This window comes from Mustela nivalis, assembly GCF_964662115.1.
Source record: "Mustela nivalis genome assembly, chromosome: 13".
Taxonomy (NCBI): Eukaryota; Metazoa; Chordata; class Mammalia; order Carnivora; family Mustelidae; genus Mustela; species Mustela nivalis.
This window is the reverse complement of record NC_139032.1, coordinates 7,166,373-7,184,808: the sequence shown is the minus strand read 5'-3', so window position 1 is coordinate 7,184,808 and position 18,436 is coordinate 7,166,373. Positions and strand designations below refer to the sequence as shown.

At 38.1% G+C, this 18,436-nt stretch overlaps 1 protein-coding gene across 20 annotated transcripts in view; it reads right to left on the bottom strand.

Annotated features, from left to right (window-relative positions):
• The window catches only part of RFX3 (regulatory factor X3), a 440,711-nt gene that overhangs the window by 73,273 nt on the left and 349,002 nt on the right, over nucleotides 1-18,436 (bottom strand). For 15 of the 20 annotated variants that reach the window (XM_082694397.1, XM_082694413.1, XM_082694414.1 and 12 more), the window contains one exon: nucleotides 7,786-7,860. The exons of the other annotated variants lie outside the window; for them this stretch is intronic. In XM_082694397.1, coding sequence (XP_082550523.1) covers nucleotides 7,786-7,860 — 75 coding nt within the window. The remainder of the gene's footprint in view (nucleotides 1-7,785; nucleotides 7,861-18,436) is intronic. 20 annotated transcript variants of the gene reach the window in all.

Genomic DNA, 18,436 nt, shown 5'->3' with positions numbered 1-18,436 from the left:
AAAATATAATATAGGTATGTATTACTGAATTTCAACAGCAGGAAAATTATTAACTCATTCATTCATTTCTTTATAAAAGGGGAAATGAAAAATGACTTTCTTAAGGTCACAGATTGTCTCAGAGCCCAATCTGGTTCCCAACACACATTTCCTGATTACTTGCATACCGGTTGTTATCTCCATTGAGCAGCAAATACTTCACATTACTTGTCTCAACAAAATTTCCATGCCATATAGAAGAGGTGTGATAAAGAAGTGGTATTTTTACATGCAATTTAAATTAAACATAAGTTATGGGAGCCCAAGGATTCCTGGCACATCAACTATGAGCCAGGCAACGTGCTAGGCACCTAGCAACGTAGAAATGAATGTGATCTCACTCTTGTCCTCTAGGAATTTACAATCATATTCCAAAAAACAATACGGATACTCAAATATATCAAAGCACTGGCTTACATATTTTAAGATTTGTGAACAAACTCAGAATCTGAACCTTCAGACTCTTACTAAGAAAATTCATTAAAAATATTTTAGACTTATTACCTTTAACTATGATGACTGAATTGACCAAAACCATTTTAATTTCAAATATTCTTACATGATGGTTATGTTTAATTAAACTTATCCCATTAAACTCATACTGATGTTGGCTCCAAAAATACGGGCACCAAGTCTACAAGTTAGGACACTCTTTTTTTTGTTGTTTTTAAAGTAGGCTCCAGACCCAGCATGGAGACCAACACGAGGTTTGAACTCACAACCCTGAGATAAAGACCTGAGCTGAGATCAAGAGTGGGATGCGTAACCGACTGAGCCACCCAGGCGCCCCCAGAGCACGGTACTTTTAAAAATAAAGTTCACGTTCTGGTCAGGGAGACGTGAAGTTCTCCATGAACACTTATATATATGAATATGTGCATTTAAACATACTCATTGCCTCTGTAACACATACAACCCTCCCTTTCTAAAAGGTTACACAAAATAAATGTTCATTTACATAATGACAGAAAAATTAAAGGTCAAAAAGAATTCTTTAGAGATGAAGCATCTGTAACCTGTCAGTAAAGGCATTTTCCAGAGCCATGTGATTTCTGAGTATTCTAAACAGCACAGAGAGCAAGTTCACTTACTCATACTCATTTTGTATAAGGGGGGGGGGCGCAACATGATTGGAAAACCCAGTTATTATGGCTCGGGTTAGTATTCTGCCTACCACAGTGGGTCAGGATGTCTCTAGTGTTTCTTCATAAATATTCAGATTCTGTAGACTATGAAGGCAACTGAAGACAGTGACACACAAAATATGGCCGTACGAGTCTCCCTCCTACCCTTCACCCGCACACCTCAGGACGACGACTGGCATCTGAAGGCAGTGCTTCCTCACGCGAATGGTGCTGGGGAGGCTCTAGTGAACCATATTGCCCAGCAACGCGAGCTCTTGTTTTGTGTGTATAAACTAGGTAGAACCTTCCAGTTGGTATTCTCAACATTTAAAGAATACAGAAATACAGGACATAGACTAGAGCAACATAGAAAGGTATAGTCTCTGAGAAATTCAGTTTCTTGTGATGAAGGAGTATAAAGGAAACTCCAAAACAGAATCCTTAGAAAGACAAACATATAACAATTCTGAAGTATTTGGGGGGAAGCAAATATTCTGCAACTGAACTAAGGAAGTGTCACATCCACAAGCATGGAACACGCAACACATATAAGTAAAGAATACCAAAGATATGTTTGTATGTATTATCTTTGCTTTCTCATGAATGGCATAGTGTCAAAGCCAAAGCAGTATGATTTTGTAACAAAAATAAATAGATAAAAATAAAATATCTCTTTGCTAATGAGCATAACATAGAGCTATATAGGAAATGTTAATTTAAAGGATATTCTTTTTTCAGAAATGGAAAATGATTTCGTAACATGAACTCTATAACCAAAAGTATACAACTAGTAAAAATAGATCTGATACAATACACTTTCAACAAGATATAAAGCAAATAAAAATAATTTGTTTAATTAATGAGGTACAAATAGAAAATTTCCGTAAACTGCCTCAAATGTAGTTCTCCTGTAATATTTAATTACCTAGACGTAAAGACAGATATCTAAAATGACACTATTTTCTCATGATAAAGAAAATTGTCTTGTAGATAAAAAAAAACCTGGAAAGCAAATCTAAAAATAAAATATTTGAGGGTATGATCTTAAGATGCCTTTTATAGAAAACTAGTGCAAATATTGAAGTTCCACATAAAATATTTTGAGTCCAAAGGTGTGTTTACATATATAAAAGAGTTAATCAGACCACCCTTAAAGAAAACTTTTCACAAAAATAGTGACATAATGACAGCAAAAGTTGCCTTAAAATACTTGGAAGCCTGGATAATATTACTCAAGTCCCAGATGAATCGTTTAGAGAAAATGAAGTTTTTACTGGATTGGCTCCGTGGTTCCCTGAAAGGCTCAACGGGTCAAGTAATCTGGACTGACAGCCTGGTACACTTCTTGTTTTACCGTATACAGTGTTACATTCTTATAGACTCTTCATTTCTACACCATTTCTTCAAAAACTCTGAGTTTATTGGTAGTACGTGCAGGTATGTTTGTGTCTACGTCCTCAGTTGGTTTGAAAAACTCCCTAAGAGTGGGTTTCCGGAGGACTGTGACTTTGATGGACGTAAAGGTACATTTCGTTCCCTGCCCCTTATTCGCAGGACAAAGAACGTTTGCTCCGTGCCAGAAGGCTGGCACGCAATTTGGAAGAGCAGGAGGAGGTCACGTGGAGGTGGAAAGCCCTGAGAGCGGGAGACCCAACCTGGAGATGCTGGGGACAAGTCAACCACGGAAGCAGAGCGGTCCTCAGCTCACTGTGTGGGCGGACTCTGGTTTAGAAGCGGCGAGGTCAGATTCTGAGATGCAGCCGGGTATTACCATGTGCAGGCTACATGCAGTTCTGCCGCCTTCAAGTTTCATCACAGGGACGACATTGTAAATCAGATATTTGGGTCTGAAACACAGTATAAGAAAGGACTGATTTTGTTCTAAGAGAAACCTGGCTGTTCAGTGTAAGCTAAAGGTATCCCCTCTCGTGTGGCTCAAGGGAAGGTCAGACCTGTTGAGATCTAGTTTCCTTGGGCTTCGTCCGTAATAAAATCCCTTTGAACCCTAGAATTCAACACCCTTAACATTTAGCAATTTAGAACTAAACTATTACTATTTTGTGTCCTCTCTTATAAAATGTCATTGAATATTTACTTACCTTTATGGTTTTTAAAAGCCTGTAAAGATACCACAGGAACTTTTAACCTTTATCTTTAAAACTTGATTATTCTACTGATGAACTAACACAGATTCATGTAAGGGTGGAAACCAAGATAATTGCATCTTTCAACCTTTGCATTTAATCTATATTAATCAGGGTAGATTAAGGAAGACGAATAGTTCCTATTTTTCCCAAAGGGAAATACTGATTGACAAATTTAAAAAAAAAAATACTGCATTCCCCAATTAACATCTAAATGTAACATTTGGCATTTTTCCCCCAGATGGATTATTATCCATTAGGATTCATTTTAAGTTCAGTTCATTGATGATATGCATTTTGACAGGTCTTATTTCTGTCATAACTTATATTTACAATACAGCAAAGTCAAGGGAAAGTGAGTACAAAACAAGGGTTTGCTTTGAGCTGAATATATTTAAGTAGCTAAAACCAGCAAAAATCATAAAACAACTTGTTAGATTTAAAAAGTATAAAAAATAAATGCCTGATGCTTTTTATATGCTTTAGATGGATTTTTTTTTTTTAATGCACAAGTTCAAGAACATTTTGTGGAAAGTGGGAACAATTAGTTTAAGAACATTCCTGTGTTCAAATATGCAATCTAAAATATCTCACATCGGGTACAAAATAATCATTAAGTGCCAATTTATATTAGTTACCACTAAGAAGAAGTACAAAATAAACTTCGGTCTGCAATGACTGTCTACTTTGTTGTAGGTAGACGATATACATCATTAAGCCCCACTGCATCCTCACATACAGAAGATTTGGAAATAAAAGTATTTAATTAAAAATGTATTATACTAATACTATACTAATACAGTGAATTCCATAAAGCTAAATCAAAAGTACCATTCTAAAATATAAGGAAATGAGTGATATCTCCCTTGGTTATTATTTTTTTTTTTTGAAGGATGAGATTATTTGGGAGAGAAACGAAGTTGTCTACTCTTAAATGGAAGGTTGCCCATGTGGCAGTGATAGAAGCCTCATATACTCTTTCTCACAAATTCTATGCAGGGAAAAGGCTGCTTTATGCCAATACTGTTCAGAAACAAACCGATAGAAGCATACTTGATAACAAAAAAATGCATGCATGAGTTCCCAAATAAACGAACATATGACAGGCAAAGGTATGGAGAATACTGAAGGTAAGATAAAGTCTGTTCCCTTCTACTACTTGTTTATGTTCATCCATTTAGGAAATACTTGGGAAACTTCTACCATGTACCAGCCACTCTTCTAGGCACCAGGGATGCCTCAGAGGACAAAACGTATGAAGTCCTCACTCTCCTGGGACTTCAACTTGTCAGTCTGTATGTACTCTCTGCTTGCATGGTGTTACTACCAAAATAATTGCCATTATGCAAATATTGACAATACTAGAAAAGAAACATGCCACTCAATGTAACTATACTGTTTCTGAGTGGGGTACTATACAGGGTATGAAACTGAGGAGTATATATGCATCATATGCATTTCAACCTGGAGGATAACAGGAAGATAATGATAAAAACGGAATAGCAGTACTAAGTACTCCTAAGGATACCCTGAAAAGGGGACACAGAAAGAAAGGAAGGAAGGAAGAAAGAAAGAAAAAACAAACAAACAAACACAAAGCCATCATGTTGGAGTCTACGGACAGGAGATAATTTATTTGTTTGACCGTAAGAAGAATTTTCTGAGTTACTGTGAATAATCAAATGTGAAAAGGGAAAATGGGAAACCCATTCTATCCCATATTCTAAAATAGAGTGAAATAGACTTTCTGCTCAAAAATCATGATTAACATGCCTCTTCTAAAACTACTAAATATGGGACACATATTATTGATCAGTTCTCCTAATTTCTGGCCTAATGAAATCGATCCTCTGTAGTAACTGAGAGGTCAGGGAAGTATCATCATGAAGTTGGGATTCATGTCCATTTTAAAAAAGAATTCCACAAACCTCAAATGAATCTATATTATGTCCTATATAGTGAGGGATAAAGGTAACTTACAGTTTACTGACATTTAAGATATTAAGGATATATTTTTTAAAAACTTTTCCACTAAAATTTTTCTTTACAAGTGAACATCACCAATTAAGTCAACAGATTTTAAAATGCCCTTAGCAGGTGGTTATCAACTAGAACACATGCAGTAGCTTTTCCAGTTGTTTAGATTAACCTAACAAAAATTAGGAGCATCACTAACTTTCCAAGGACAGAAAAACAACAGGATTATTGTTATGTGTTCAGGGAGAAGCCTGAGTGGACAGCAGAGACAAGATCCTTCCTTTACAGTTTCTATACCATCTGTAGAATCATTTGTATTTGTGAAGACCTGACTGTAAATGTGCTTTAAATGAATTTAACTACCTCAGAGGTGTAACAAAACAAATCAGAACATCTAGAGGGAGATTATCACTGTATTTGCAACATTTATCTATATACTGTGTGTGTGTGTGTGTGTGTGTGTGTACCACCGTATATATATACTGAAATGTCTCTGGCAGTTAGACAACACTATGGAAGGGCTACCGTGCTATGTAACAAAAAGCATGAAGCCACACAGTAACAAACATTTTTTCCTTGTTTGTGCAGCTTAAGCCACACGTTCGTTAACATTAAATATTATTTTGTGAGTTTTACAAGAGAATAAAAATCTCAAAGAATCCCCAAGTATCTGAAGAGTTTCCAACAAATCAACAAAAATATACCAAAAAAGCCCTCCATGTTCTTATACCTACATTATTAGTCATGGAATACTAATAAATATTGGTAATCCAAGTTAAAATTATACACAGCACATATTTTACTAAATTGCATAATTCAAGTGAAATAAGATATGAATTAAATAACAAAAACACAATTACTTAGAAGTCTGACAGTTCAGAAAGTTAACTGTTGACTTCAGCTGTTTATTTGTTTTTCTTATGTTCCTGTACATTTTTTACTAAAAGTAAAAAACATTATTACTTGCCATTTTCAAAACACAAACGCCAGTTAAGTCATTACCCCCTCCCCCCAAAAAAACCCCTAACAGTGTACATTAAACCAGTCTTTATACACAACTACAAATTCATGCTAACACCGTAGGGATATACTGATGAAACATATAAAGAGTGACATTTTTTACTGCACATAAATTTTCAGACGGAGGTAAAAAATCACATTCCTTAAACTGTTTCAAAAAGAAAGGCCCAAACATATATTATTTCAAAATTTACAACCTATACTTTTTACCAGAATTGCAGGCATTCTCCAAACTGGCTAACCTGTTTTTATTTGCCATAATACAACCCCTTGAAAAAGAAAGAACACACAATATTCATCTAAAAACACATGTGTAAAAGACATGGAAGTATTTAGTGCTAAGCTGGAATATAAAATTTAAGTCTTTGAAAAGTCAATTATTTAAAAAGTACAGTGAAAATATTATCTGTGAACTAAAGGTTTTAGGCTTACTGAAAAAATATCTCATTTCAGTTGGGTGATCCAATTTTAGACTTTTCACTCACAAAATATGGGGAAGAATTCAAAAATTATAACAACTTATTTCTCAGTTTAAGAATACATTAGAAGTTGGGAGGGAAAGCTAACTTAGTGTATTGTCATTGATATTAATTTAGCAGAAGATCTATATAAAACAGATGTAAGTCACAGCTCTATTTACTTTTTCCCATATATTCAGAAATTATGGCAACAAAATAATTTTTAATCAGAATTTCCATCAGTTCCCCCAAATCTGAAATTTGAAAGTGTTCATAGTATCACAAAACTGTCCTTCATCTTCTCAGACTTACCAGTGTTACAGTGATGGCTGCATCTGGTAACAGGTAAAAGCATCAAGAAATAATAACAGTGATCCTATTTAATCACAATGCTTATCAATTTATGGCTTATCTAGAGTCTCCCTTCTTCTCTTGGCCCAGTTTCATTTTTCTGTAGGTCTCAGGACCTGAGCCCATCTAGGTCACTGTTTCCTGCCCACCTTAAACAGTCTTACTGGTAAAGAAATCATCTTCAGAGGGTTTACCACTCGGTTTGGTATTAATCATCTTTTTCCACTTACAGAATACTACTGGGCATATAAGCAGACACGACCATCTGCCTGCTTCGGACACAGAGATGCGGGTCACAAGCATTTGCTTCACAGACAATCAATAATATCAAACCAGAAAACTTTAAATATTGAAAATCCCCATTAATTAACTCTCACAAGTAAATAGCAGCTTGGTATGAACTGGAAATGTTACATCTGTACCAAAACAGCACAAAAACCTAGTAAAGCAGTATATCAGGGGCTCCACTTGGGGTTTTTGTTTGTTTGTTTGTTTGTTTTAGATATTCTGCTGTACAAAATAGCCATGAAGGAATACAGAGATCATAGGGCGCTGAGAGAGAAAGGTTAAGAAGCAAAATAAACAAGTCAATAAATAAAACAAGCATTTAGAAGCAAGCAACACATGCAGAACAAGCAAGAGATTAGTTTACATGAAGAAGAGGCAACTTACATGGCTGTTGAGGAGAGAGCTTCTGTGAGTGGACAGACCGTCAGACTTTTGCAGCGTCTCAATCGCCATTTCAATCTGATAATAGATGTCATTAAAAAAAGGGCTCAAGACAAGATAGTAATAAAAGGCTCACCAGAGAATTTTTGATAGATTCTCTAAAGTTCAATTTCTTCTTCAATGGTGGCTAATGAACAGGTCTTACCTAAATGTGTCTCTCCCCCACCTGCCCGCCCCACCCCCAGAGAATAAAAAAAAAAAAAAAAAATAGGCACGCTAATGATAAGCCCGATCGCAAAAAGTACACCTCTTTTTTTTTTTTTTTTTCCTTTCTTTTTTTCTGGAACATTCTGTAATGATGATCAGAATGGAGGCCTGAAGAGCAGGAACTCCAGTGGTTTCTTTCTAGTTATGAGAAAACATTCTTGACTTTCAGAGTTCAAGATGTGGGCTAGTAACCGCTCTCTTTCTAAACAGTCTTTCACAGAGTATTTAATATTTGCTCTATTTTGTCATGGAAGAAAAATTACCCTGCAGATTCTGTGTTTAACATGCATTAGTATTTTAATGCAAATGTACAAAGACCCTTTCATTAGTATTCAAAAGCTACTAACTCTATCCATTCCTCTCTTAACCCTATATTAAAACTTGGAAATGGAGGGTCATTAGTATGAACAAACACTACGATGTAATCATGGCCCCTGTGTTATATTTTAGGAAGTGGTGGTGAGGCAGAGCTATTAGAAATGACAGCAGAAATGGAACATAAAAGAGAAAATAATTCAGAGTCAACAAAGAAAAGGACAACCACAGAAACAGTTTTATACCATGTAATCTCAGCATACCATGAGCAATCATAGCACCTGAACTAAGGAGCAGGTGCCTAAAATACACGGGATGCACTCTTGATAACCTCACAGCAAAAGATGTCTATCTCTCACTCCCAGTGCTAGGGCACGTACTGTCAAATCAGGTTCTGAACACACTCTATTTGGTTACTTGGCTATGTTAACAACATTAACTGAAGTTAAATTTAAAAATCACATTATGTAAGAGAGAAAACTGATTTCGTTACTTTTATTTCTACCGTGTGATCAAATCAGCACATCAGTAGAAGCACCTATAAAGAACACTTAGGTGTTTTCAAATGGAGTTGACTTACTTCTAGTTTACAGAGGTTACGGAAATTAATGATGCCTTGAAATTCTCACGTACCGTGTCCCCCCACCAACACAAAAATGATGGTTGGCAATGTCCACAGCGAAGTTTTCTCCCCCATCAACGTCCCAATTGCTTCCTGGTGGAACTTTACCCACAGAATGTCCAGTCTCAATTACATCAGCATTAGATCCAATTTTCTTCTAAGCAACTTGGGAACTTAATAGCTTTAATTCTATTTTATGTTATTTCCACAAGTTACTGGTTCTGCCTCCCTTGCTTGAGTTAATAAGATATAAAACTGACAAAAATGTTAGACTAGAAATTAGAGAAAAACATATTCTTAAAATAGAGATTATAACAATTCATAAGACTACGTAATGTGATTTGTTTCACTGTTAGTTTCTTTTAGATCACAAAATTAAGTAACCTGGCTTCTAAAACACTCCTTGCTGGGTGAATGGTCATGTAGTAGATTTTCAGTTGAAAACCAACTGAAGAAGGTGATATTGTACTAGTGAAAAAAACACACATTACAAAAGAGCAGCGTGAATGTACAGAAAAATGAGTAAGCAAGCATTTTACTAAAATGTTGAACTGCAGAACTACAAAGGACCTCGGTACTCATCTCTTAAAAGGACATCCTAAGTGTTCTTGTTTGCAAAGAGAACACATATACCCAAAAAGAGAGCTGGAAAGCCTCACCCTAACGTGACTTTAGATCACTTCTGTGAAGAATTCGCTCAGGGGACACCTGGGTGGCTTAGGCTCAGGCTCTGCCTTCGGCTCAGGTCATGGTCCCAGGGTCCTGGAATCGAGTCCCGCATCGGGCTCTCTGCTCAGCAGGGAGCCTGCTCCCCCCCCCCCGCACCCTCTCTGCCTGCCTCTCTGCCTACTTGTGATCTCTGTCTGTCAAACAAATAAATAAAATCTTAAAAAAAAAAAAAACGAATTCGCTCAAAAGTCTAATTTGCTACAATGCCTACATTTTCTTTCTAGCTTGAGTGTCGAGAGTTCGAGGTTTGATTTCAGTCTACTAGATAAAAATACAATGATCTGCATTGCCTGATTTTCCACATTGAGTTGAAAGGTGAAAATGATCAGAGGTGTCACTGCAGTAGTGATGATGGCAAAATCTAGGTCTGTGTGGGTTTATTAACCAGCAATTTTAATTTCTTTATGACTAAAAGAATTCGTGGTTACTGTTTTGGGTCATTACCAAGTGGACATGGTAGACAAACATTTTCCATTTCTTCCTTAAACCAGTGAGGCTTTAGACGATGATGATACAGGAGGTTATTTTTTGAAAAGTCAATGCTCTGAACTAAGGTTCAGTGCCCAGTTATAGCTCTTACTGAATTATCATCCTGAAACTGAGTCACCAGGCGTGTACATGTCCTCTCGGCAATTACCTATTGCTAGGATACGTGGTGCTTGGGAGTTTAGGCTGGTTCAGGTGACCCTGGACTATTGCCTCACAATCAGATAAGAAGCTACGGCAACTTTTCTGAGATCAGGTGGTGGGATGCTCCATTCGACATGAGACATCTGGCCTGGAGAGACAAGCTTTCAGGGCACTAAGTGGGATTACTGGGGCGAGTGACGTCAAGAAACTCCCTGTATGACAGAGCAGGTAAGAAACCGCCATCCATTCCCGACAATCCGGGCACAAGACTTCCTAGATAAATCAGTCTTCTGGAAGAGAAAAGAAGATCCTCATCACTATGCTAGGGATGATTTTAAAACACTCCAGAATCACCAGCTTCATGCGGGGATCCGGGGAGAAGGGGACTTGACTCTGGGAGTGGTTCTCCGCCCAAGACAGGAAACTTTGCTTCCATCCTCCTGCAGACGTATTTTTGGCAATGGAAGAAGAGCGTTTTGCTCTGTGTTTAGACAGGCTGCTGCAATCTTGGAAGAGTGGCAGGCCTCGGGGGCAGAAAAGCAAGAGAGACAAATGAGATGTTCTCCAGCTCTGGGAATCACAGGGTCTCCAAGCCTCAGAGGCAGCCCCGACGGAATGCCTGGCCAGGTCCGAAGAGTCAACACGCAGGTAATGAGAACTTGCTACACTCACAGGCCAGATTTCTTTCCAACCACATGGTCGCAGAAGGATGCAAAGACCTCGTTGCGGTGTGTCATTATGACAAACGACTGCGGAGAATCATGTGAAAAATGGGGACTGTGTGGAGCACCGTGCTGAGAGGGTCACTGGCCATGAAGACAGTTCAGGAAAATCAGACTTCGTCAGAGAGCAGGCACCCCTGGGAGTCTGGCTGTTACCGAAGCTTCATTTGGGTAAAGAAAGAGGAAAAGGGCTGTATTTTAAAAAAATGTTTGGGACTGTGTCACCAGCGAATTAGTCACTGGAGGATTAAAATGAATAGAGGTGTAACACTTGGCTTCCCCAACCAAACGCTGAGTTCTCCAGAGACCGAAAATCAGGGAATGGTGTATATGGGTTTCCTTCACTTGGGCAAAAGACACCCCGTACTAAGTCTGGAGGGCTAATCAGAGACTATGCCAACGACTTTGCTTCTGGTACAGGAAGTGGCAATGATCACAACTGTGATAAAAATGTGGCCACATGTCAATAAGCAAACCTTAGGTCTTGCGTGGCAGAGTGTGTGTGTGGGTGTGCACGCGCGCGCACATACAGGTGTGCATGTGTGCGCAGGGGTGTATGGAAGACGGAAGCCACGATTATTCTGAGAGCATAGAGCAAATACAGCAGATTGCACTAGTGACAAAAGTCTTTCCTGATGTCTCAGGAGTTAGGATTAGACATTCAGAAGAGGCTGGGGAGCTGCTGGATTTCATATGTAAGAGAAAAAACAATACGTAAAACTCAGTGGAGCTCCTACAAAAAGAGAGCACACCCTCTAAGAAGGCCTGGAAGGGGACAGGGTACCTATGATCTGATGGGGGACAGATACCCAGGATGATGAACATACGGCCTCAAACCCAGGCTGCAAACTCTTTTCCAGCCACTACAATGCTAGTGCGTTGTGGGAACCAAGGACAGGTAGAGGGTCTCCAACCACCCAGGGCTACCCTGGGTGTATCTAACCAAGAATCAGTGTCCCGAAAAGGACTTCAACTTCAGAGGGACGTCCCACCCAAGCCCTTAGGAAAAGAGCATGGGAAGAGGAGAAGAGAACTCAGATGGTGTCTGGATGTCCAGCAAATACAATTGTGACCTCTTCTCCCAACCTCAAAGAAGGGATCGATACTATACGTCTTCTAAGGCAGCAAATACTTTTAAGGACAAAAATGAAATAAGAAAAAAACCATTTTCCCCATTATTTATAATTTCCCATTATTATTTGCAATTGGCATTTGTAGTTTCTTTCCCATAACATTATGGATGGCCCTTTTATTATTAGAGGATGGCCCCTCGTTTTGCAGACTTGCTCCCAGGCTGAGGCGCTCCGCTGGGGGATAGGGAGGTTTACAGGACGTCGGGATCTGGGACGACAGACGTCAGGGCTGCCCTCACCTACGCACAGAACGGGCAGAGTGGGGAGAACAGGGAAGGACAAAGAGGCTTTGAGGGACTGTGCTCTGGACAGTATGATGAGAAAGCCTCAGCTTTTTCTCCTACAGAATCCTCATAAGAGCTCTACCGCGGCCAGATACTGCAGGTACAAGGACTCAAGGCTGGCTGGAGCACAGGGTTCATTCAGGGGCAGCAGGTAATGTCAAAAAGGTAAATTGCAGTTGGAAATGAGGGAGACTCGAAGGGTGAAGGGTGACAAGTCTTTTGCACAAGTTACATGTGGTAAAAAAGAGGCTCCCCTGGACATGTGATTTATACATCCATTTATGTAGGCCTGTACATGACTCAAATAGGGTATCACGTTGTGGACAATTAGGGCTCTCTCTTAATGTAAATATCAACCAGTCATTCCATTACATGCTAATAAGGCAGAAGGAAAAAGAATAATTATATCACCTTATTCATTGTTTTTATAGGTCAAGGCACATTCTCTTGACTCTGAAATGGCTTTTTAATCTATTTTAAAGAATAAAGGTCAAGATTGATATATTCAACTACCACTATAATTAAAACTGGTCTCTTGGTAGAAACTATTTCCTTTCTAGAATTGTGAAAGTGATTTAAAAACTGAAGTAATACTATAATACTTTATGGTTTATAAAGCCTTTTTTCCATTAATTCTCTTGCGATCTTCACAGCAACTTTGAGAAGTGGGGAAGGCAAGCAATATTATCTCCTTTTCACAGATTAGAAAACTGAGGTTCTCTGGGATTGAGGGATTTTTTGAGATTTCACAGGTATTAAATAAGAGACTAGAATACAAGACTTATCCCTCAAGGTTCAATATCATTTCCATTTTATGCAAATACAACATAAATATCAATCATGGAATATTTGAAATCAAAATTATCAAATATATCAAATGAAACTTCTGGGGAGTGGCTGGCAAAATTATCAATTTCTAAATGGTTTACAAGGAAATTACTTTCTAATGGGAAAGGGTTTAAATATGATTGACAAATATTACTTGAAAATGATTTCATAGTGATCTAGTTAAAGGCAACCTAAGCTTCTAAATGGGTAGTCACATTTTAATCATCACAAAAAGTTATCTTTAATGTATAATAATTCCCTTTTTTATTTCCATACAGGTTACTGTATTAATCTCACCAATTAACACAGTTTGTTTTTGTTTTTTTCCTTTTCTTTAGAGAAATCCAACCAAGAGAATACACTTGAGACTGGAAATTTTCTTTGGGGTAATTACTCCCCTGAACTCTTAAGACTTCACATTTTGTTTGCATCTGAGGTCAAATCAGAAATGTTTCTACTTGGTGGCTTTGGTTCAGAAAAGCTAACTGTGTTGACCAACATGAACACGTAGTCACCACATTTATCTGATAGAAATGACAGTCTCCTGGTATATGTGGGGGGGGGGGGATGGGCGGGGCGGGTCAGAGGGGCTTCCTACAGGAAGCCCTCCAACCAGGAACATCAGAGGAAAGAATGATGAGATCTTAATCTTCCATGCCTAGGCATTTAGAGCAAAGAAGTTTTAGGTCTTGCAAATGCCTAACTATATAAAATCTTCTCCATTCACATAATTTTATGACATCTAGAGAAAAAATTTAAATTGTTTCGCTTTCAACATGAAGTTTTGGCAGTTTTGTACCACCTGAAGCTATTCTGAAATATTTATGAGGAAAAAAAAAAATGGGGGTAAAAAAAACCTTGCATAAATTGAATGTGTTCTAAGAATATTTGACTTAAGTTGGTGGATTGAAACCAAGACTGCTGGTTTGGTTCCTCTGATCACTCTGTACAGCCCACATCCCTCCGCCCTCACTGGGACCCAAAAGACCAGCATTATCAGTGTGTGACAATGAAACTGTTTTTGAGACATCGATTCCCTAAGTACGCAGGGCTAGAATTACCCTTCGGGAACCTGCTGGGTTAGAATTAAGTGATAGGCTTTAAAGCCAAGTTTCCATTTTCCAATATATAAGATTTCAAATCTGCCTTTTGCAGATTATTCTGAGTACTAAAGCACATGTTCACTTGGTATTTCATCTGCATAATCACTAAAACAGAGGATTCCTCCAAGCATGGTGGTCCTGGATCAGTATGATAGGAGTCACCAGGGCACTTGTAAGAAATGCAAATCGGAGGGGGAGACAAAACATGAGAGATTGTGGACTCTGAGAAACAAACTGCGGGTTTTGGACGGGAGGCGGGTGGAAGGTTGGGTGAGCCTGCTGGTGGGTATTCAGGAGGGCACGGATTGCATGGAGTACTGGGTGTGGTGCATAAGTGATGAATTTTGGAACACTGAAAACGAATTAAATTAAAAAAATAAAACGCACGTATGAACTCTCATAATTTAATAATAATAATAATACATCCACTAAAAGTAGAAAAAAAAAAGAAATGCAAGTCTTGGACCCCTTCCCACACTGAATCAATAGCCCCAGGGGTGGGAGAGTGGGGGAGGGCTCCGTCCAGGGATGTATTTAATCAATGCCCCCAGAGAAGGCCCCCAGAGAAGGCACACTAAGTTGGAGAAACATGGCAGTAAAAGAGTGTCAACATTTTTCTTCTTTGTCAGGGTCAGACCGCACTTACTATTTTAGGGAGAGTAAGCAGGGAGAGAATGGGCATTCATTTCTATAATGGTGCTCGGGAACTCTACTTAAAGAGCAATTTTGAAGTCTAAGTATTATTTGGATTTTTGCTTCTCTTTCACTCTCTTCCCACCCAATCCAATCCTACCTTGAGGCAGTTTTGCAATTTATATGAGCAACATATAATCCAAAGATAAAATTTTGGTGAATCTAAAATTAATCAATGTATAACACATTAACATTTGTGATTTTAAAAAATAATGTGGTAAGAGAGAAAAGTGAAAGTAACCGCTTTAAAGAAGTCTGGAGGCTATTTGTGGATTTCCATTTTTGCCTTCGAGGATTCGGCAGCTTTCTGGTATGCCAGAACTGGCTCTGGTACCCATATGGTAAACCTTTTATACTCCCAGAAGCACGTGCCTGGTCCACACTGCTGGCTCCATAAATGTCTGAGTGAATGATTAAAGAAACTGATCCAGACTCCAAGTACATGAACACAAACACAAAACATTCACTTCCGCTCCAAACCACTGAATAAGAGTGGATCCAAAGATCTTTACTGAATTTAATGCCAGTTTCTGTTCTCTGAACTTCCCACAGTCTAATAAAGGAGGACTTCTTCCAGGAACATGACTTCACCTGAATTGTGATACCTCATCAGCAGTCTTTACACTGGGCTCGTAAAGGAAGGGTTGTGTCAGCTGTAGGCATTCGGGAAACACGACCAGATACAGACACTGTATAATCATCAAGGGCTTGCTTGAGATTTTTGCAAATAGTAAATCACCTTTTTCAAATAGATAATGTATTCACATGTCTCCATGTTTTTTTTGTTCATGCATTCTTCTGGAGATATCTTTGTGCTTATATAAGCATATGCAAATGTATGTTTCTATTTAAGCATGCACACATTACCTCTTGCCTTTTCCCTTAACAATATGGATGGAGATCTTTCCATCTCTCTAGGTCTCGATCTATGTGTCTCCTCTACGTCCACTTGCGTCTGCACACATCCTGCCTCCTCCTTGACCGGCTGTATAAAATCCCACTGAATTAACAAACGCACCAAAATTTATTTAACTATTTCCCTGCTGACGGACAATTAGCCTTTCCCCAATTCTGTTATAAAGAACTCTCAATTCTGTTATAAAGAACTATCCCATGAATATGGTGGTTCATGTTCGCGCAGCATTTCACATATGCAAGCGTATTGTCAGTGGGGTAAATTACTAGAAGTACACTCTTGGGGTCAAAGGATAGATGTATTTTCCATTTTTATAAAAATTTCCATAGCACTCTCTACTCCTGTCTGTGCCATAGTTAGACTCCTCTCAACAGCAAGACAGAGGGCTGGTTTCTTGCACCCCTGGCAAGGCTGACTGACTTTTCCAGCTCCACCTGTGTGAGACATGAACAACAGTCTCTCTTTGTGCTTTATTGTTCATTTCCTTTTCAGCGGGGTGCTCATTCATATACTTGCGGCATTTTTTGGTCTTTTTCATTTTCCTCATGGATTTATAACAGTGGTCTATACATTAAACCCATTAGTTCTTCAGATATAATGTCTCAAAACTTTATGCCAGGTTGTTTCATTGTTGCCTTTATTTCCTGTGGTTTTTGTCACTGGAACACTTCCCCTTTATGGAGTTGCTTTTTTAAGAGATATTCTTTGTAGCTTCTGGATTTTACATCATACTTCACCACTATCAAAGGATAATGATAGAATGTGTTTTTTCCAACCAAGTAAAATTAATTTTTGTATAAGGAGTTAATGGATGGAACCCATCTACTTTTCTTTCCTAAACAGTAATCCAGTTGTGCCAAACATCATTTATTGACATATCGACGATGTCTCCACCGATAGGCAATACTACCTTTATCATGCGCGATATTCTACACTCACTCAGCCTGTTTAGGGTCTCTAGTCCACGACTGGTCTACACGGATCTATTCACGTGCCAACAATCCTGTTTGAATTACTCTAATTTTACAATATGTTTGGATCAAATTGTAAGGCTGTTAACACCCTACTCTACTCTCCATTATTTCTCTTTTGACAAAATTTCCTTCACTGTTCTTGCATGTTTATTTATATAAACAGCCTTTCTTGTAAAAAGAAGAAAATCTATTGGTATTTGGATTGGGTTCATATTGAAATATTAAAGCTATTTTAGGAAGATTCAAAATGTGTGATACTGAAACTTCTTTTTCACTCACGCAAACGTCTCTTCAGGCTTTAGGAATTTTAAAGTTCTATTTAGCAGCTGGACTTCGTACATATATTGTTAGTTTACTACATGGTGTGGTTTAAATTGATAATAAATGAGACCGTGGCTTCCATAATATTTTCTAACTACTGTCATTTGCATCTAGAAAAGCTACTGATTTCATTAAACATTAATTTTACTAAATTCTCTTACTAGTTGTTATGGTTTTTCATCTGCTGCTCATGGTTCTTATCAGGTATACAATTTTAACTGCAATGCTGAGCTCTTTATCTCCGTTCTATTTTCCCGTTCTCTTTTTCTTATCTAACTACATCTTTCTTGTAATTTTGAAAGCATGATTAAAAACCCAACATCTTCCTTTCCTATAAGGCAGATGGGAAGGAGAGGTACTAAAACTTTTTTAAGTAGTAAATTTAAAGTAAATGTGTAAAATTATTTCTAACATTCTACAGGTAGATTACTAAAGTCCTAGCCAGTGAAATTTATGGGCTCCAATAGCTATTATCAAACACAATAGCAAAGTTGTGAAAGAATCCAGATAATCTTGGGGCTAGTAAACACAACTGTAGTTATACATGCTGAGGAGACAGTAATCAAATCACATACGTTTGGAGGATGAACTGATAAACAGGGGAACATGGAGAGATTTTCTCTCATTGAAAATTGGTAATCGGTCAGAGGCTTTGTGTTGTATTTTCCCTCATTAAATGAAAAAACATGAGCCAGCGGAACAGTCAGTATTAAAATCTTATGGGCCTAACTACCCTATGATGCAGTAATCGCAATACTGGGTGTTTACCCCAAATATACAACGACAACAAAAAAAAACCCCACTAATTCAAAGGGATACATGCACCCCTGTCTACTGCAGCATTATTTATAAGAGCACAGATAATGGAAACAGCCCCAGTGTCCTCTGATAGATGAATGGATTAAAAAGATGTGGTATACATAAGCAATGGAATATTACTCAGCCACAAAAAAGAATGAAATCTTGCCATTTGCGACAACATGGATGGAGCTAGAGGTTAATACTAAGCAAAATAAGTCAGACAGAAAGGTACATACTGTTCGATTCCACTCATATGTGGAATTTAAGAAACAAACCAAAGAGCAAAGAGGAAAAAGAAACAAACCAAGAAATGGAC